The sequence below is a fragment of the Trifolium pratense genome, linkage group LG4 (assembly GCF_020283565.1).
Source record: "Trifolium pratense cultivar HEN17-A07 linkage group LG4, ARS_RC_1.1, whole genome shotgun sequence".
Classification (NCBI taxonomy): Eukaryota; Viridiplantae; Streptophyta; class Magnoliopsida; order Fabales; family Fabaceae; genus Trifolium; species Trifolium pratense.
In genome coordinates, this window is record NC_060062.1 from 22,976,329 (window position 1) to 22,994,525 (window position 18,197).

The 18,197-nt window shown below is 32.6% G+C and overlaps 1 protein-coding gene and 1 pseudogene across 1 annotated transcript; one reads left to right on the top strand and one right to left on the bottom strand.

Moving 5' to 3' along the window:
• Nucleotides 1-278: 278 nt before the first annotated feature.
• On the bottom strand, nt 279-4,611 carry LOC123881868 (annotated as a pseudogene).
• A 6,550-nt stretch (nt 4,612-11,161) lies between these two features.
• LOC123882037 (CSC1-like protein At3g21620) lies at nt 11,162-16,724 on the top strand. Its single transcript, XM_045930815.1, has 12 exons — nt 11,162-11,345; nt 12,262-12,606; nt 12,843-12,989; nt 13,315-13,450; nt 13,611-13,712; nt 14,200-14,319; nt 14,456-14,536; nt 14,625-14,965; nt 15,084-15,329; nt 15,419-15,743; nt 15,848-16,081; nt 16,179-16,724. Exons 2-12 carry the CDS (start codon nt 12,293-12,295, stop codon nt 16,434-16,436), a joined length of 2,304 nt encoding a protein of 767 aa, XP_045786771.1. The 5' UTR covers nt 11,162-11,345; nt 12,262-12,292; the 3' UTR covers nt 16,437-16,724.
• Nucleotides 16,725-18,197: the final 1,473 nt, after the last annotated feature.

The window sequence follows — 18,197 nt, forward strand, 5'->3', positions numbered from 1 at the left end:
TGCATGTTTACACCCTTTAATAAATGCATGTTTACACCCTTTAACAGCTTTTATCATTAAACTTAGATCCACAACCATAAATGCATGTTTACACCCTTTAATAAGATAACACTTATATGTTCCAAGGAAACATTTAAATCATATTATATCTACAAACATTTTGTTTCTGTGCATAAATTTACTCAAATATGCACGTCATTGCTGTAGTACATGATAGAAATCATGGGATCAAAGAGAAATAAGTTTGAGAGCTTGATATGAAGGAAAAACCTTGAGTATTCATATTGAATTATTGATTATTAAAAGATAGTAAATGATTACATGAATTGCTCTATATATAGAGCTTGTAAGGACTTAACAAAATAACTACTACTCCCTCCGTCCCAAATTATAAGGGAAAAAACAAAAATCACACTTATTAAGAAAAAGTAAAACATGATAATTTGGAATATGTTTTTGTGAGTTTTTCTTGGAATAAGTTGCGTGGAAAGATGTAAAAATGATTTTTATTGGTTGTTGTTTATTGAGAAAATGGGAGAGAGAGAAAATTAAATGCAATTTGCATTTAATTTTATGAGATTAAGGAAAAAAACATTTTTGAAAATGGTTTTTCCCTTATAATTTGGGACAAAAAAAATGGAGTTTTTTCCCTTATAATTTGGGACGGAGGGAGTACCTAATAACTAACTCCAACTATTTTCTAACTACTAACTAACTCTATTAAGCAACCAAACCAGAATGACAACAATTTCTCAAATTATGAAACAATAGCAGTATACCATCTGTTTCAATAAAACATTATAACTTGCTAGAGTCAAGTTCAGGATGGAAGCAAAAATTAGCTAAGTCACTCACATGTGCCAAAATTGTAAATATGGATCAAAAGCTTGAAAGCAATCCTACAGAAACGTTGCGCACCAAGTTTGACCTAAATGAAACAATATTAATTCATGGAAGAAGAAGTGTACATGTGTACAGAAACAAATTTGTTGAACCTAAAACTGACATATAAGCTAAAAAAAATTAGATTAGTTGGCAAAATTTGATAATGAACAATGGTTAACTATAGATGGATGTTGACATGACACTCTAATAGGGCTGCCATATTGTACACAAAAATAATCCCTGGTTAGCACATACAGTTCACCAATCATCCACACAATCTTTTGAAGGTCTCTCTTCCCATTTGTTGCCAAAACTATTCACTAATTTGGAGAGTGGCCTCAGTTTGATCGGTGTTTGTAGAGTAGTATAATTTGGGCTGTGAATACAAGGATTTTTGCAGGTGTCTATATTGACCCCAACGTGATAGGAAAAACCAGTTGAAAGGTTTGGTAAGTATTGGACCAGTGATAGTGGGAAGAAACATCAAACTAGACCAAGCATAGGTTATTTTTGGAACAACTAAATTCGCAACGCCGACAACCTTTTCATACACAATCTTACCATTTCCCATCGATTTAATTACAAGTCCATCACCACCATATTGAACCTCATCACACCCCAGATTAAACAAGTTCTTATTATAAAAGTCAATAACACCTTTCATGGTCGGCCTCTTTTGTGGATTCTTCTCTGTGCATTGTAATGCCAATGAAAGCACTGCAGTGACTTGCATGGTTAGTGCTATTGAATTGGGAAATGCACTTACAAGGTATGGATCAACAATGTTCTCAATCATGCCTGTTTCCATCATTACAGATCTTGCCCAGGTCACAATGTGAATCTCGTCCGCCTCATCATTTATAGACGCAACTAATAATTTCTTTCGAGTTATTAGCTCGAGCAAAACAACTCCATAGCTATATACATCAGACTTTCTTCCAGGCACTATATCATATGCATTCTCTGTTGCAGATGACAATGCAAACATGTTAGAGAATACTATCTGGCAAAACTCCACTTCCAAGCTGTGTTGGAAACTAAAGTTTTTATCACATCCTAGAAATCAAATTACTATGGTCTATGAAATGGGTTTGAAAATCAATAGTAATTGTGGATGAAGAGTTAATTACCTGGTGCAATATAGCCAGGGGTACCTACAACGTGCGACGAAAGTCTTTTCCTGGTTTCAGAATGACTATTAGAATCCTCAAGCTGCTTCTTGCATAGGGCAGTACCAAAATCAGCTATAACAGGCTCCATATTATTGTCAAGAAGTATATTCTTTGGTTTGATGTCTCGGTGCACTATTGGTGGAATACAATCATAATGAAGATAAGCTAGTCCTTGAGCAATTCCAACTGCTGTCTTACACCGAACATTCCATGTTAAGGGTGGTGCGGGTTTCTTTTCATGCAAGATTTCATAAAGACTTCCATTTTCTATGAATTCATATAAGAGTAAACCATAGCCCTTTCCAATCCAGTAGTCAACATATTTAATCAAATTTCGATGCTTAATGATTCTAAGAACTTTAATTTCGTTGCGCATGATATTCAACCGCTTTTTCTTGTTGCGTCCAAATTCAAGCTTCGTTACAGCACAAACCTGTTGACCTATTATGGCTTTGTACACAATACCATGTGCTCCTCTCCCAATAATATACTCATCTTTTAGGTTCTCTGTAGCCTCCAGGACTTGCTCTTGAAGGGAAGACATCTTTTCAGTTGAGATCTTTAATTCGTAATCACTGTCATTTGTGAATTCAAAACTTTCTTCTCCTCTTACATTAAAAAACATTTGCTTAGGATCAGATGCCCTTTCCGGTTCCTTTCTTTGTAGATACCTTCGAATTATTATTACCAAGATGGCAGAAATAAATAGTGAGGATCCAACTTCCATCATCACAATTTGAAATTTACTAACTTTATCTGATGGATTCAAATTATCAGCAGCATAAATGCAACTAAATGTAACACATAAATGATTGCCCAAGAATGATGAAGGTGAGGATCTCAATAGCTTTGCTAGAATTGTTGTTGCTGGTACAGAACCAGTGAAGAAATTGTAAGAAATATTGACATAAAGTAATGAAACAAGACTTCCAAGAGCATCTATGCTTCCTGTTAAATTGTTCAAGGATATGTCCAGACTTTGCAGCATTCCCAGCTTCCCAATTTCTGAAGGAATGTTACCTTTCAATCCATTAGCACTCAGATTCAATCCATAGAACAGATTATGCAATGTTCCTATTGATCGAGGAATTTTGCCTCCAAACAAATTTCCACCAAGTTGTAACTCGCGAAGATTGCTAAGTTCTGCCAAAAACTCTGGTATACCTCCTGTGAAGTGATTTTCTCTTAAAACCAATGTGGTTATGCTAGTCCAACTTCTCAAACTTGATGGGAGTCATCCATTTAGGAAATTGAATCCCACATCAAAACGATCCAGTTTAGTACAATTTGACAACCAAAGTGGCAAAGAACCTTGCAAGTTATTATGAGCAAAATCCAAAATCACAAGATTCACAAGGTTTCCAAGCTCTGATGGTACGAGTCCTGCCAATTTGTTCCATGACAAATTAATGTATGTGAGATTTGTGCAATTTCCCAAACTTGATGGAATTGGTCCACTGATATTGTTCTTGCTTATGTCCATGTATTTCAGGTTAATATTCCTTTCAAAATCAGGAAGAGCACCACTGAAATTATTCTCATTGAGAATCAACCTCCGTAGAGTTTCACATCGTCCTATATCAGAAGATACGACACCTTGAAGTCGATTGCTTACCATATTGAGCTCACGCAAATTCTTTCCAAAGCAAAGATTTGGCGGGATATTACTACTGAAGTTGTTATTGGTACAGTCCAACATCACTATGCTGCTGTTGATTCCCAAGCTTTGAGGTATGACTCCTGAGAACTGATTATCAAACAATGAGATATTTTGTAGATACTTGAGGCTTGTCATCTCCAAAGGTAGTTCCCCAGAGAGCCTGTTGTTGTGAACCAATATGTTCACAAGACTTGGAATTCTCCAAATACTTTTCGGAATTTCACCACTCAAACGGTTGAAAGACAAAATCAATGTCCTCTAGTTTGCTGCAATTACCAAGAGATGAAGGAATAGTCCCTGAGAAACCATTACGTAACAACACAAGGGTCTGCAAATGATAAAGGTTTCCAATTTCATGTCCAAGTTGACCAGAAATCCCACGGCTAGTTAGGTTAGTGGAATTGACATTGTGAGTATGGTCACATTGAATACCAACCCATGAGCATGGATTGGAATCAGAAGCATTCCAGCTTGACCTGATGAGGGTAAGAACAGAAGTCCAATGTGTCAAGAGTGACAACAGAGTTAACCCATCAGAGGTAAGAGTAGTAGCACGATGCAAGAAGGAAATAGTCAATAACAAGAGTGTAACAATTCTACTGCTGAAACTAGTTCTATAGGTCATTTAGTCAAGGTTGTAGGTTGCAACTTGCAACAGAATAAGAAGCACTTACCTTGCAACTGATGAATGAGATTGTTTGTTGTTTAAGGTGTTAACATGAAACTTAAACCGAGCTATCTTGAAGTAGTGAGAAGAAAATTGCATTTGCATGGTAAACTCATTTCTGGTGCCTTTTATATTTTTATAAGAAAGTTAAGGATAACTTCTTTGAAGCTTCCATTCCATTAAAAACAAAAGCAGTGTCATGAACCATGATTATGTTCCTCCTTTGTTCTCTAGGTCAGAAGGGCTAGTTATGTGGTGGATAATGTGCCACGCACTTGTGTTTCCCTCAATGATTGTGCATGTCTTCTTTTATCCAAATAATTGATAATTGATTTCCACATGTATATCGTGAACGGTAAACACTTTGGTACTAGACTTACGGATCTGGATTTGGTGCTCTCCAAAAAGCACACAGTTTTACGTTGTACTGCATCCTGACCGTTCGATCATGATCAAATAGCTTAGATTAAATACAATAAAAAGTAACCACTATAGATTTGATCTGTTGGATTGTGATCAGATAGTCAAGATGCAGTACAGCGTGAAACTGCGTGCTTTTTGGACAGCACTAAATCCAGATACGGATCTACATCATTGGATAACGGTAATTTAATGTCATGGTATATTTTTATATTAATTTATATTTGAAAAATTTATGTTTTAAATAAAAAATTTTGGCATTAAATGGGTAACTTTTGTGCGCAACCGCATATTCTATTACCTCGAGCTTTGTGGGATCCAAATGAGGGATAAACTCTCCCTAAGTATTTTAACACTAATGAATTTTTATCTATGAAGTACCGGTACCTAATAATGAAAACTGGATAGAGATACTCAATAATGTAAGTTGGGTAAAGAAGATTGTATTTGTAGGTAACTATGTAAGTAAAAAGTAATGTATCTGTAAGTAACTCTGTAATCAATTGTTTTAAGGTCATAAGAAAATCACCTCAAATAAAGAAAGTTAGCCTAGTTGCATACATTTGGAAAATTTGTATTTTGTTCCCCAAAAGAAATCACATAGTTCTTACTTCTTCAATCAATTATATCATCCCTAGCCATCAATACAGAAACAAAAAGCTAAAACATAACTTTATTGACAGACTGGAAGCAAGGTTAAAGAAGGCCAAAGATATGTCAAAGAAATGGATTAAGATTAAATAAATCATATTTTAGAATTATAAACATAAGGTGAAACTTTTCTCTAGAATCATCTTAAAATTAGAAAAGCTTGGTTCCTCTTCAATTTTTTTCTCATGTTTTCTCTATTTTGTCTTAATCTATTTAAGGGTTGATAAATTACAAAGAATAAAAAGGAAAAAAAATCAACCATTGAATTAAAAAAAATGAGGGAAAATTGAAAATGATCCAAATCCTAATCTAACTTAGTCGCTTCTAACCACAATTAAACATAAGTAGACTCTTCTAAAAAAAAAAGTAGACTCATTGATGCATCCTAATAGCTACTCCTAATATATTTTTGTGGCTTTTTCTAATTATTTTTTTTGCAATAAAGCTGAGTATCGAATTTAGAACTGCATGCACATACTATTCAAACCCTTCATTACTAGATCAAACTTAGTGACTTTCTGATATTTATTTTCAAATTGCCTCACATTGCATGTGATAAAAATTAAATACCGTATAAAACTATGGACTAGTCATAGGGTTGTCCTTGAAAATTTGGATGTCTTATGCAAGTTATAATTTTGGCAACTCAATTTTTTTTATAAGTCATATAATTATAAATATATAACGTGAAAGAAAAGTTAAAAATTATACTTTCATTTGTTAGAATTTCTCTGATAATTTTTCATTCTTCAAATAAATTTTACTATCAATAACATAAGAGTCTAAGTCTATTTTAAAATTTAGTCATAACAATCATTTAATTTATTTTTGCACACATGAACGTACGTACACGTGAGTGCATACATGCATATACACACACTAAGTAAAAACAAATTGGTGCCAAAAAATTTATTGTTCGTTTTGTTCTATGAAAAGAAAGTGAAAGGAAAGAAAAGAAAATTACGCACATCAGTGCATCAGTTTAGACTAACTTTAGTCCAAGTTCATTCATTGATTTGCGTAATTTTCTTTCCTTTCATTTCATTTCCTTCGTACCAAACGGATAATGTCTTGTGCGTCACTTGTCAAACATCCTCTGACCAGTCATACCAAGAAATGAATGGTAAAACTAAAATTAAAGTCATGTTGTTTGATCGGGATGAATATAAGAGCATACTTGTTCTTAAGTATAATTTAAAAACTTATTTGCTTCTTCATATAAAATTACTTGCAAAGTTTATGATGATAAAAAATAGTAAATATCAACTCATTATATCCGGTAGCCTTTCGATTCTCCCTTCGTTCTCGTGAATGAGTGGCTGTAGCCTGGGCGTGACGGACTTAGAGGTGGGGAAACTAGGAATATGCTAGGCTGAGCTAGGCTTTGTCAAGCCTGAGTCTGGCCTGTGAAAAAATCAAAAGCCTGAGTTTGACCCGTGACCTATCATGTGTTTATCATTTAGTGTCTATTTGGATTGATGGAATATAATGGAATGGAGCGGAGCGTAATAGAGTGGGGTGGAATGGGATGGAGCGGAATGGAATAAATCTTCCGTTCCATTGTTTGGATATTTTAAAAAGTAGATGAACAAAATTGAAGGTAAGTAGTGGTATTGGATAGATTATATTCCATCCTATTCCATTCCATTATTATTTTACAAATCCAAACAATGAAACATTATTATACTACATTCCGTTCCATTTCATTTCATCGCATTTCATCAATTCAAACATAGCCTCTGATCTTTTGAAAACCTAATATGACATTTACACTATTTTAAATGACGTTTATCACTTTATTTATATACTCAAGATAAAAGCATTTTTTTTTTTGGAACAAGGATAAAAACAATTAATCATCACATTAATGGTGGCGTCTAGGGTGAGGGCTCAATTAAGTTCCTCACCGGTGTACCAATCAACTTAACCGTTTGATTAAATGAGTCTACATGATATCATTAGTTGCTACCACACTGGATCTGGTCCTCCTCCCATCATCATTCACGTTCTTTCTCTCTCCATCATTAGTTGCATCCTGGTTATAAAATTCCTCAAAACCTAACTACCATAGCAATATTAGAGGAGACATAATCAAAACATAAAACACAATTTTGGAAGAGTTTTATTTGGATATTCAATTTCACGAGCAATAGTGTTTCAACATGAGTTTCAGGTGCTTTAATGGTGAAATATTTTTAGGGCTCTTGTAGATCTTAGCATAAGAAAGAATTTAATTGATTTAGTTTAGTTTATGGTTATGGAATCACCACAAGACAACCTACAATTAAACATTTTGATAATATTGAGGAACACAAACTTGTGGTCCATTCATTGATAATATCCATTATTGTGTTGAAACTTGAAAGAGAGTTAAGATAAAATGATAAATAGATTTTCTAGGCTCAGCTTTATCAACTCATTGTTTAAACTAAGTGTGAAGAATGAATATTTATATGGTGATGTTGAAATGTTTCTCTAATCTCCCAGCAATAACCCCTACAACGAGGGTAGAAGTGAAGATTGGATTTTTTTTTCTAGCCATTAAAGGAAAAGAGTGTAATAAGTGTTAAAAGTCATGCATATTATAATTTTTTACTCTCAAAACTCATTTCATTCTTCCCACAATCCAGTCTTTAATTATGAAGAAAAAATTGTTCACACAAAACCCAAACCAAACCTATATTTTTTTATTTTTTTTTAAGATTGGATTTGGATCTGAAGGTTGAATTCCATGGATGGAGGAGTGCTTCTTCCCAGAATGAAGAAAGTTGAGAAGAGAGAGAAATAAAGTGAAGTAAAGAAGAGAGATTGAATTCAGTGGGGTAACAAATAATGAGATTATTTAATCTAATGGTCAAATTGGATGGTACACCGGTGAGGAACTTAATTGAGCCCTCACCCTAGACGTCACCCACATTAATAGTGTCAAAATATTAAATATGAATATTACACTAGTAAAGAAAACTTTTACCACATTTAGAGATCAATCTCCTTAATATAATGAAATGGACAAAATGAAGATCTATAAGGTACATAAATTTAAAAAAAAAAGGTACATAAATTAAATTTTCTTGACCATTTTTTTTTTTCAAATTGAAAGGTTAATAGCTAAAATGGACAACCAATTGGCACGGATTTGGATCGTGTGAAGTTGATTGTACGCAATCAGTAAATTTGGACTATCTGATCACGATCAGATCAGACGGCTCAGATTTTAAGGTTAGATTTTAATTATAAAATATGATTTTAAAATCTGAACCGTCTGATCTTGATCGGACGGTTTAGATGTGGCCGACTACACTGCAGTCAGTATATTAGTGAATTCACTGAACCCCTATCCAATTGGCACCGAAAGATATATGTTTATGTCTCTTAATTGTTTAGTGATGTTTATATAAAAAATACTTTTTAGAAAGGCCACAAGGGAGGGAGTGCGCCTTAACAATTTTAATACTTCTTCAAGTTCTTTTTATAAAAAGAAATTTTAATTTTTCAGGTTCATTCAATGATTAATGTATTTGGTTTATATTATCGACTGAATACATTAGTTATTCAATTAACCAAAAAATTGATTATTTCTTATAAAAAGAATCAGATGAAGTATATTTTTGTCAGTTGAGTTAAAACTTATGGAACATGTTTAATATGTATTAGTTAAAATAAATAACTAAAATGAACTGATTAAGTAATTAATTTGAATTTTTGTCAAAAAAAAAGTAATTAATTTGAATTAATATATAGTTAAAATAAAGGGTCATGTTAACTTGTGCCCTAAGGGCACATGTTAAGCTACCTAAAAATAGAAATATATAGCATTTAATGATACAAAGAATTTAATGTTTAGATAATTGAATACAACACAAGTTCAATAAATATTTTCCACATTTATCTTTTTAACATGTGTCTTAAGGGCACAAATTAACATTCTCCTAAAATAAATAACTAAAATGAACTGATTGAGTAATTAATTTGAATTAATGTTTCACGTTCCATGTGAAAAAAAGAGAAAACGGTCATATTATTGACAATATGTGTGAAGGGGAAACTGAATAAATATAAAGATAGTAGCCGTTATGGAAAGAAAGAAACGTGACAAAGACAAAAGATATCCTCTCTCTCTTCATGACTTTATACCCCACCCCACCAACACCATGCTACAACCAAATCAACACATTATTTTAGGGAATTTAACTTCCTCTCCCAATTACTGAAATGCCCATTACTTAACTTTATTTGCCAAAAATTGATTTCATTCAGTATTTTCCTTTTTTTTAATAATAAAAATTCAATATTTTCCTTTTAAAAACATGCAAAAATTGTCTCATTATAGACAAAATTTTCATGTGAGGCTGATTATTATAGAAAATTAATGATGATGATTTAAAAACAAAAATCTATCAATTTATTCACTATGAATTAATTATTGATTTTAAACAATCTGCACATAAATCTATTATCATTTTTATTTTTTTATTTTTTTATAATTTGAGTATTTTCGCGTGCAATTATATAGTCTAATCTTTTAAATTTTTTAACATTCAAATTGATAATAAACTCTTTTTAAAAAATTTAGGGTCTTGCTGAGTAGTATACTGGACACTCTTTAAGCATTCCATTTAAATAAAAAATTTATTCAAAAAATTAAACACTACAATTAGCAATGCGTTGACTTTATGCATTTTCAAATAAATCATATAAAAAAATTTACTATTTAAGATCTTAAAGAGTGTCACTGGACACTTATTAGCATTTGCCAAATTTTTATATTATCTGATACTCATATTTTATCATAGTATATAGTCTATATTGTAAAAAAATTATATAATATATATTATAGATTAAATACATTATTATTTATATTATTAAATAAATCCAAAAAATAAAATTTTATTTATAGACAAAAGGACAAAACTTACATGCATTTCCTTACATGCATTTCTTACTTTTCCTCTCACAAAGAGGTAGTTTTTTTTATTAAAAAATAATTTTCTTTTATTTTTTCAAAATGAAAAAACACAAATAACCACCTCTTTGTGAGTGGAAAAGTAAGAAATGCATATATGGAAATGCATGTAAGTTTTGTCCTAGACAAAATCAGAGAGAGTATATATTATAATCCTAAACTATTAAAATAACAATAATTGATCTAGTTCCACCTTAATTATTTATAGAGATTTATTTTATTTTATTTTTGTTAACCTCCAATTTTTAGGAGAAACAAATCTAGTAATTTAGGATTAGACAAATAAATAAATTTTGACTAAAAAATCATTTCACACAAAAATCAAACTCATATTCTTCCAATAAATACATTCTTTAATAAAATTGAACCAAAATACTCAATGTCTTGAGCTTGACTATAGAGAATTATTCTTCTTTTTAATTAACTCTCTATATTTTAGATAAAAAAGATCTAGTAATCTAAAACTCAGCTACAAAATAAATAAAATCTAACAAAAAAAATTTATTTTTATAAGAAATCAAGAAACTAATCTGATTTTAAAAAAAGACACACAACAAACAGTGAATGGCTGGCTGGTTTGTCGGCAAGCAATGAATGAATGAGCAGGCATTATTCACACATCAGCAAATTAAGACATTTTTATTATTATTATTTTTCCTTATATACCCTTTAAAAATATTAATTTTTTACTCAATAATTATACCCTTTGAAATGAAAAGCCATAAAGTTTGAAACTTTATATAATTGCTGACTTAATTTGGCTTCAGGGTTTTTCCCCATTATACCCCTGCTTGAGCGTTGAACTAACACCAACACTGTCACTCTCATTATCTCAATTCTGGTTTCTTCAACTTCTTTTTCTTTAACCCTTTTCACTTTCACTTCATTTTCTCTCTTCAGAAATTCAGAATTTTGGTGATAGATAAGGTAATGTACTCTACCTTATGAAATTAAATGAATCTATTTTTATTTTTTTTGTGTATAAAAGTTTTCTGCATTAGTTTCAATTATAGATTTGTGTGTTTTTATAAAAAAAATGTTTTTTTTTTTCTGTTTATTGGTTGAATTTTGAACTTTTGATTTTTCAATTTTGCTTGGAGAATTTTGGCTCTGTATTCTTTTGTGTGCTTTTATAAAAATAAAAAAATAAAAAAAAGATTTTTGGACTATGCTTTTGTGTGTTTATTGGTTGAATTTTGCACTCTTGATTTTTCATTCTGCTTAGAGAATGAGGATTTTAATTTTAGCTCATAAAGTTTTTTTTATTTTTTTTTATACTAGTTATGTATTTTAGAAGTGGATTATATAGTTTGGTTGAGAGATTATGAAAAAAATGGATAATTTTGGATTTTGATTTTTCAATTTTGCTGAGTGATTATGAAAAAGGACTAATTTTGGATGTTTGAGTTTTTTTATTTTGCTGAGTGATTATGAAAAAAGGACTAATTTTTACTTGTTTTCATGCTTGATGAAGAATTGGATGAAATATATGGTGGAAAGAAAAATACTCAGTTGAATATATTACTTTTCTGCCCCCACCCTAATATTTTTTTTTAATATTTTGATTTTTTTTTGTTGTGATTATATTATGACAAGAAATACAGCAAAAGTAAAATTTACATCAGCTATCAAATTAGATGTTATATCTTAATGTCACTATCTTGCTTCAAAAGAACACTGTACTTTTAGATTATGTTGTTCTTAATTGGGGTCCACCACTAACCACAAAGTTTTGGGATATTTCAAAGTTTGTGACATAAATGTGATTTCTATCATTTGATTCAAAGCTTATAAATGAAATTGTACTGATAAACATAATGAAAAGTTGTTGTATATTTTGCAGGGATTAGGTTGTTCATAGTAAATTGAAAAACATGGCTTCACTTGGTGATATAGGACTTGCAGCTGCAATAAACATCCTTACTGCATTTGCATTCTTAATAGCATTCGCCATACTTCGAATTCAACCGATAAACGATAGGGTGTATTTTCCGAAATGGTATCTGAGGGGTTTAAGGAGTAGTCCGTTGCAAGGAGGGGCGTTTGTGTCCAAGTTTGTTAATATAGACTTCAGGTCGTACATAAGATTCTTGAACTGGATGCCTGCAGCATTGCAAATGCCGGAACCCGAATTAATTGAACACGCAGGCTTGGATTCTGCTGTATACTTGAGGATCTACTTACTCGGGTATGTTATGTTACAGTTCGACTTCTCTAAAGTGTGTAGTTCTTAACTGGTTATTAGAAAATTAAGAGTAGATTTTAACAAATAGATGTTTTATAATATATACTCATAAGTAATATCTATAGTTGATTTTTTTTTTTTTTATAGTAGTTGATGTTCCTTACATTTTTAGCTTCAAGATTGTTTGTTGGTGTCTTTTCTATTTACTAACTGCGTCGTCGTATTCAATTTAAGTGCAGGCTGAAAATATTTGTTCCTATTTCACTCCTAGCTTTTTCTGTTATGGTTCCTGTCAATTGGACCAATAACACCTTGGAACATTCAAATGTGGTTTATACCAGCATAGACAAGCTCTCGATTTCAAATATTCCAGTTGGATCAAATAGGTACGTACGCAAACTTTTCAATTCGTAAGATTCAATGTTTTCAGTGATATTTGAACTATTCTTTTTTTTTATTATTCATGTCAGCATTGCTTACTATTTTTGCACCTGTTTTTGATTGTTTATAAAGTCTATCATTTAATATGAACTTTAGATGTAATGTAATATAATATGTGATATATATGCTTATGTTTCTGTTGATGAGTATATGAATCAAACTAAACACCTCTAACTCTAAGAAATTATATCTATTTAAAACAAACTAATACCTCTGCCTGAAATATATGTAAAGCATATTTAACTTTCAATAACTCATTATTTATTGCAGATTTTGGACTCACTTGGTAATGGCTTATGCTTTTACCTTCTGGACATGCTATATCTTAAAAAGGGAGTATCAGCTAATTGCAACAATGAGATTGTCTTTTCTTGCTTCTGAAAGACGCCGTCCTGACCAATTCACGGTAAGATCAAGTATTATCGCACTCGCAGATATGATATGCTGAAAATCAAAATAGCACCCTTCTATGATAAGGATTTATATTCTAAAATCATTTAGACTTTGCTTTTGTCATTTTGTTCCCCAATGCTCCGTCTTTATGTAACTGCTGTGCATTTGTGCAGGTACTTGTTAGAAATGTACCACCAGATGCTGATGAATCAGTCAGTGAGCTAGTCGAGCATTTCTTTATGGTCAATCATCCAGATAACTATCTCACTCATCAGGTCTGATCCTCTTTTACTACTACTACTACTACTACTACTACTACTACTGCACATGGCTAATTTTGTCGCTTTGAGCTTGTAATAATATTAATAATAATGTTGTGTAACTTGATCTATTCGATTACATATCTAAACAATCAAGTTTACCTATTATGACGGCAAGTTCATATTCATTTATACTTAACTTCATACTACATATTCATTTTTACATAATGTGATGCTTCTAAGAGAACCACCTTTCATCAAGATCCTGTTTTGGTTCAAATGACCTAAATTATCATGACCGAAAAACCATCTTTTATGACATTATGACAATTTTTTTGGAACCAAAGTGGAAAGTTCTTCTTTGTTGACGCCGCCCATAGCAATGCTTTCATATTATTTTATGGTTATAATGATGTTAAATTATAATTTGCCAGTATGTTATGTCTTATCCTACCGAGTTGTTTGGTTATGCTTTCCCTTACTTTTAGTGATATTTTTGCAGGTTGTTTACAATGCAAAGGAACTCTCTAGTCTAGTTGCTAAGAAGAAAAAACAACAGAATTGGCTTGATTACTATGAAAATAAGTATTCTAGAAACCAAACAACGAGACCAACTAAAAAGGTATGCCATTTCCATCAATCCAATCTCTACGAACACCAAATCATCTTCCATTTCTTTTTCCGTTTCAGCATAAACTCCCTTTCTTTTTCTTCCCTGTTGCAGCATGTAATTCTTGTGGCTAACATTGTGCTTGCAGACTGGCTTTTTAGGTCTATGTGGTAGTAAAGTGGATGCTATTGATTTTTATACTGCTGCAATTGAGAGATTATCAAGAGACGTAAGTAAACCTTCTATGCATACATTACTGAATTATTCTTTTTCTTTTTTTAAATTAGCATTTGACGATGTTTCTGTAAAACTTTCAGATAGAGTTGGAGAAAGAAAAGGTCATGAAGAATCCTAAATCTACAATGCCAGCGGCTTTTGTTTCCTTCAAAACTCGTTGGGGTGCATCAGTTTGTGCGCAAACTCAACAAACTAGAAATCCAACGATATGGTTGACAGAATGGGCCCCAGAACCCCGTGATGTGTATTGGGATAACATGGCAATACCATATGTTTCACTCTCAATAAGGAGGCTTGTAATTGCTGTTGCTTTCTTCTTTCTTACATTCTTTTTCATGATTCCCATAGCATTTGTACAGTCACTTGCTAATATTGAAGGCATTGAAAAAGCAGCACCCTTCCTCAAGGACCTCATTGAAATGTAATGTTATCTTTTTTTTCTTTGCCTCATCGAAAGGTCCCTTCCTCGAGGACCCTTGTGTGGCTCTTTGATAACTTAATGTGTCTGTCCATAATTTTATGCTTCATTTTTATTGCAGAAAATTCATTAAAGCATTTATACAAGGTTTCCTTCCTGGGATTGCTTTGAAGATATTCCTCATTTTTTTGCCAACAATATTGATGATGATGTCCAAGTTCGAAGGGTTTATAAGCCGGTCTTCTCTTGAAAGAAGATCAGCCACAAGATATTACATCTTCCAGTTCATTAACGTGTTTCTGGGGAGCATAATTACCGGGACTGCATTCCAACAACTTGATAAATTCATCCATCAATCTGCAAATGAGTAAGTGTTCCCCTTATATAACTGTATGTATTATCAACTGGTACATGATTTCTTAATAATGCAAAAGTTTTGTATGTATATGCATGCAGAATTCCGAAGACAATTGGTGTCTCGATTCCAATGAAAGCAACTTTCTTCATAACATACATAATGGTTGATGGGTGGGCTGGATGTGCTGGTGAGATTTTAAGGTTGAAGCCTTTGATATTTTATCACTTAAAGAATTTCTTGTTGGTGAAGACCGAAAAAGACCGCGAAGAAGCAATGGATCCAGGGACTTTTGATTTCAATACAGGAGAACCTCAAATACAACTTTATTTCTTGCTTGGCCTTGTCTATGCTGTGGTCACACCATTTCTACTTCCATACATCATTGTGTTCTTTGGTTTGGCATATCTTGTCTACCGTCATCAGGTAAAAAATTAGCTCGTAAAAACTTTTTGTCACTGATTTTACATATTTACCATGAACATGATTGCCTGTATTGTATCATATTAATACTTGAAATTGAATGACAGATTATAAATGTGTACAACCAAGAGTATGAGAGTGCCGGAGCTTTCTGGCCTGATGTCCACGGACGTATTGTATTTGCATTAGTTGTCTCACAACTGCTGTTAATGGGATTATTGAGTACAAAAGAAGCTGCTAACTCAACTCCATTACTCATCGCTCTCCCAGTTTTGACAATATGGTTTCATCGGTTTTGCAAGGGAAGCTATGAACCTGCTTTTACTACTCATCCATTACAGGTTAGTCCTGATGTGGAAATTACCAATCACTTTGCCTTGAACTTGTTTCTTATGAAACCCGAGTTAATTTTCTTGTTTTGTGGTGTATGAACTTCAGGAAGCAATGGTCAAAGACACATTGGAGCGTACGAAAGAGCCAAACTTCAATTTGAAAGAGTTCCTCCACAGTGCATATATCCATCCAGTTTTCAAAGATGATGATGACACAGACAGTGATGTGATGAGTCAAGAGTGGAAGGAAGAGCCGGTAATTGTCCAAACAAAACGCCAGTCGCGGAGGAACACACCTGCACCTAGCAAACAAAGTGGTGGTGGTTCAATACCATCCTCGATGCATGACACTGCTGATGTCTGATAATGAGCATTATAACAGCCTTAGAGTTGAGTTACATTGAAGTAAACGACCAAGTTGGTGTTGGAGCTTAATGACAAGTGCATGGTTACTGCAACATAATTCTGTTGGAGAGATCGATGGTTTCTACAGGTAGCACAGTTGGTTGGTTCACAAGTCACTCTTGTAAACATTGCACAATGATTTCCAGGTTTTCTTTTGTATATAAAAAATTATGCAAAGTATGAAATTTTGGGATGAGACTGATAGGAGAAGTATTCAGGTCAAATTTTAATAAGTTTTTTTATCTGCTGTTTTTGTGTATCAAATTTACCAGCGTCTTGTTTTATTTTTAATAATTGACAGTGAAATCACTCATTTAGGAGGGAGGGAGGTTTCTGTTTTTTTTTTTTTTAAATTCCAAAGGAGGGGAGTCAATGTTTGGTAATCAACCCGCAACTATATATATAAATATGATATGCACGCACATCCCAGCTGCGAGGAAACAGATCCTTTCCGGATTGAACCATAGCGGAAAATGGATGGAAATCAATGCATCCTTGTGCAACCAATTGCTCAACAACTTCAGAATCATTCAACAGGAATCTTTGCAATACCTTTATTCCAAGCAATAGTAACGACTGAAAGCAACAGGAATCCTTTGTTGAGTTTAAGTATCAGACTTGAGACTTAAACTGAATAGTGTCCTTAAAATTGTAAAATTCGTCAAATATTCCCTTAAAATTTACGAAATGTCAAATACCCAAAAGATGTCTATCAAATCACAATATTTTCCTAAATATAAACTAACTTCATGCTTGCTGCCTGTTGTGTGTGCTGCGTTCGTGCTAAGTATCGTCATCGTGGTCGATTCTCATAATGCCGTGTCCGGTTGTCTCGGGTCTGAAGCTATCTTTGCTTCTCGCACCTTCGATTCTTTAGTGGCACTGGTGAGAGATCCCATTGCGGTGTGTATTTGGTTCGAATGTGGCATGTTCTCGCTTCAGGCCGAGTGTAGATGGACACTTCAGTATCTGTTTGGATGCTCCGCGTACAGTGTTCAAATCTATTTTACAGCGCTGTTTGTATCTCTCAAGGCAGTGTTTGGATTCCTCAGGCGGGTTGCTAGTGATAGCACCTTGTGCCTTGAGCCGTTTGTGATTCGGCAAAGGGATTTCATTACGCTCCAGATTAGTTTGTTACAGACCTTCTGTTGTGGTATTGTTCGCTGTCCTTCAGTAACAGATTAGTTTGCATAGATATTGTCTAGTGAGTTTCATTGTAATAATGCTGCTTAAGTCCTTCTGCATAATTGAACTGGTGTAGTGTACTTAGCTATTTAACATATCACCAAATCAGTTTAGAAGAATGGGTTCTTCATCATCTTCTTCTTCTTCTTCTTCTTTGTCTACAAAATGCATAATATTCAAATGATTAGTACTCAATTTTCTTTTTATTTTATGTGTTAATAAAATGAAAGTATTAAGATTAAGTTTTTTTAGATCAAACAATAAAAAGAAAGTATGATGCTGAAAAGTTGTTTTTTATTTTTTATTTTGTTTGTCAATAAAAAGATTTGTTGAATAATTAATAATTTCTTTTACTTTTTCTCAGATTCTCTGGATACTCTCTTCATGTGTTGTATTATTCATCTTTATTTATCATTTGTTGTTTATTTTACCAAAAATGTAAAAAAGATCAAAACATTGTGTAAAACATTTGAGGAAGTAAGAAAAGTGCACAAAATTGAAGAAATTTTGAATCTATCTATTTTCTCTGTTTTGA

Bases quoted from the DNA above. Each gene is read 5' to 3' on its own strand.
- LOC123882037 (XM_045930815.1), top strand. From the start codon at position 12,293: ATGGCTTCACTTGGTGATATAGGACTTGCAGCTGCAATAAACATCCTT. The intron at 13,713-14,199 runs GTCTGATCCTCT...ATATTTTTGCAG, and splicing joins ATAACTATCTCACTCATCAG to GTTGTTTACAATGCAAAGGA. The intron at 15,744-15,847 runs GTAAAAAATTAG...ATTGAATGACAG, and splicing joins ATCTTGTCTACCGTCATCAG to ATTATAAATGTGTACAACCA.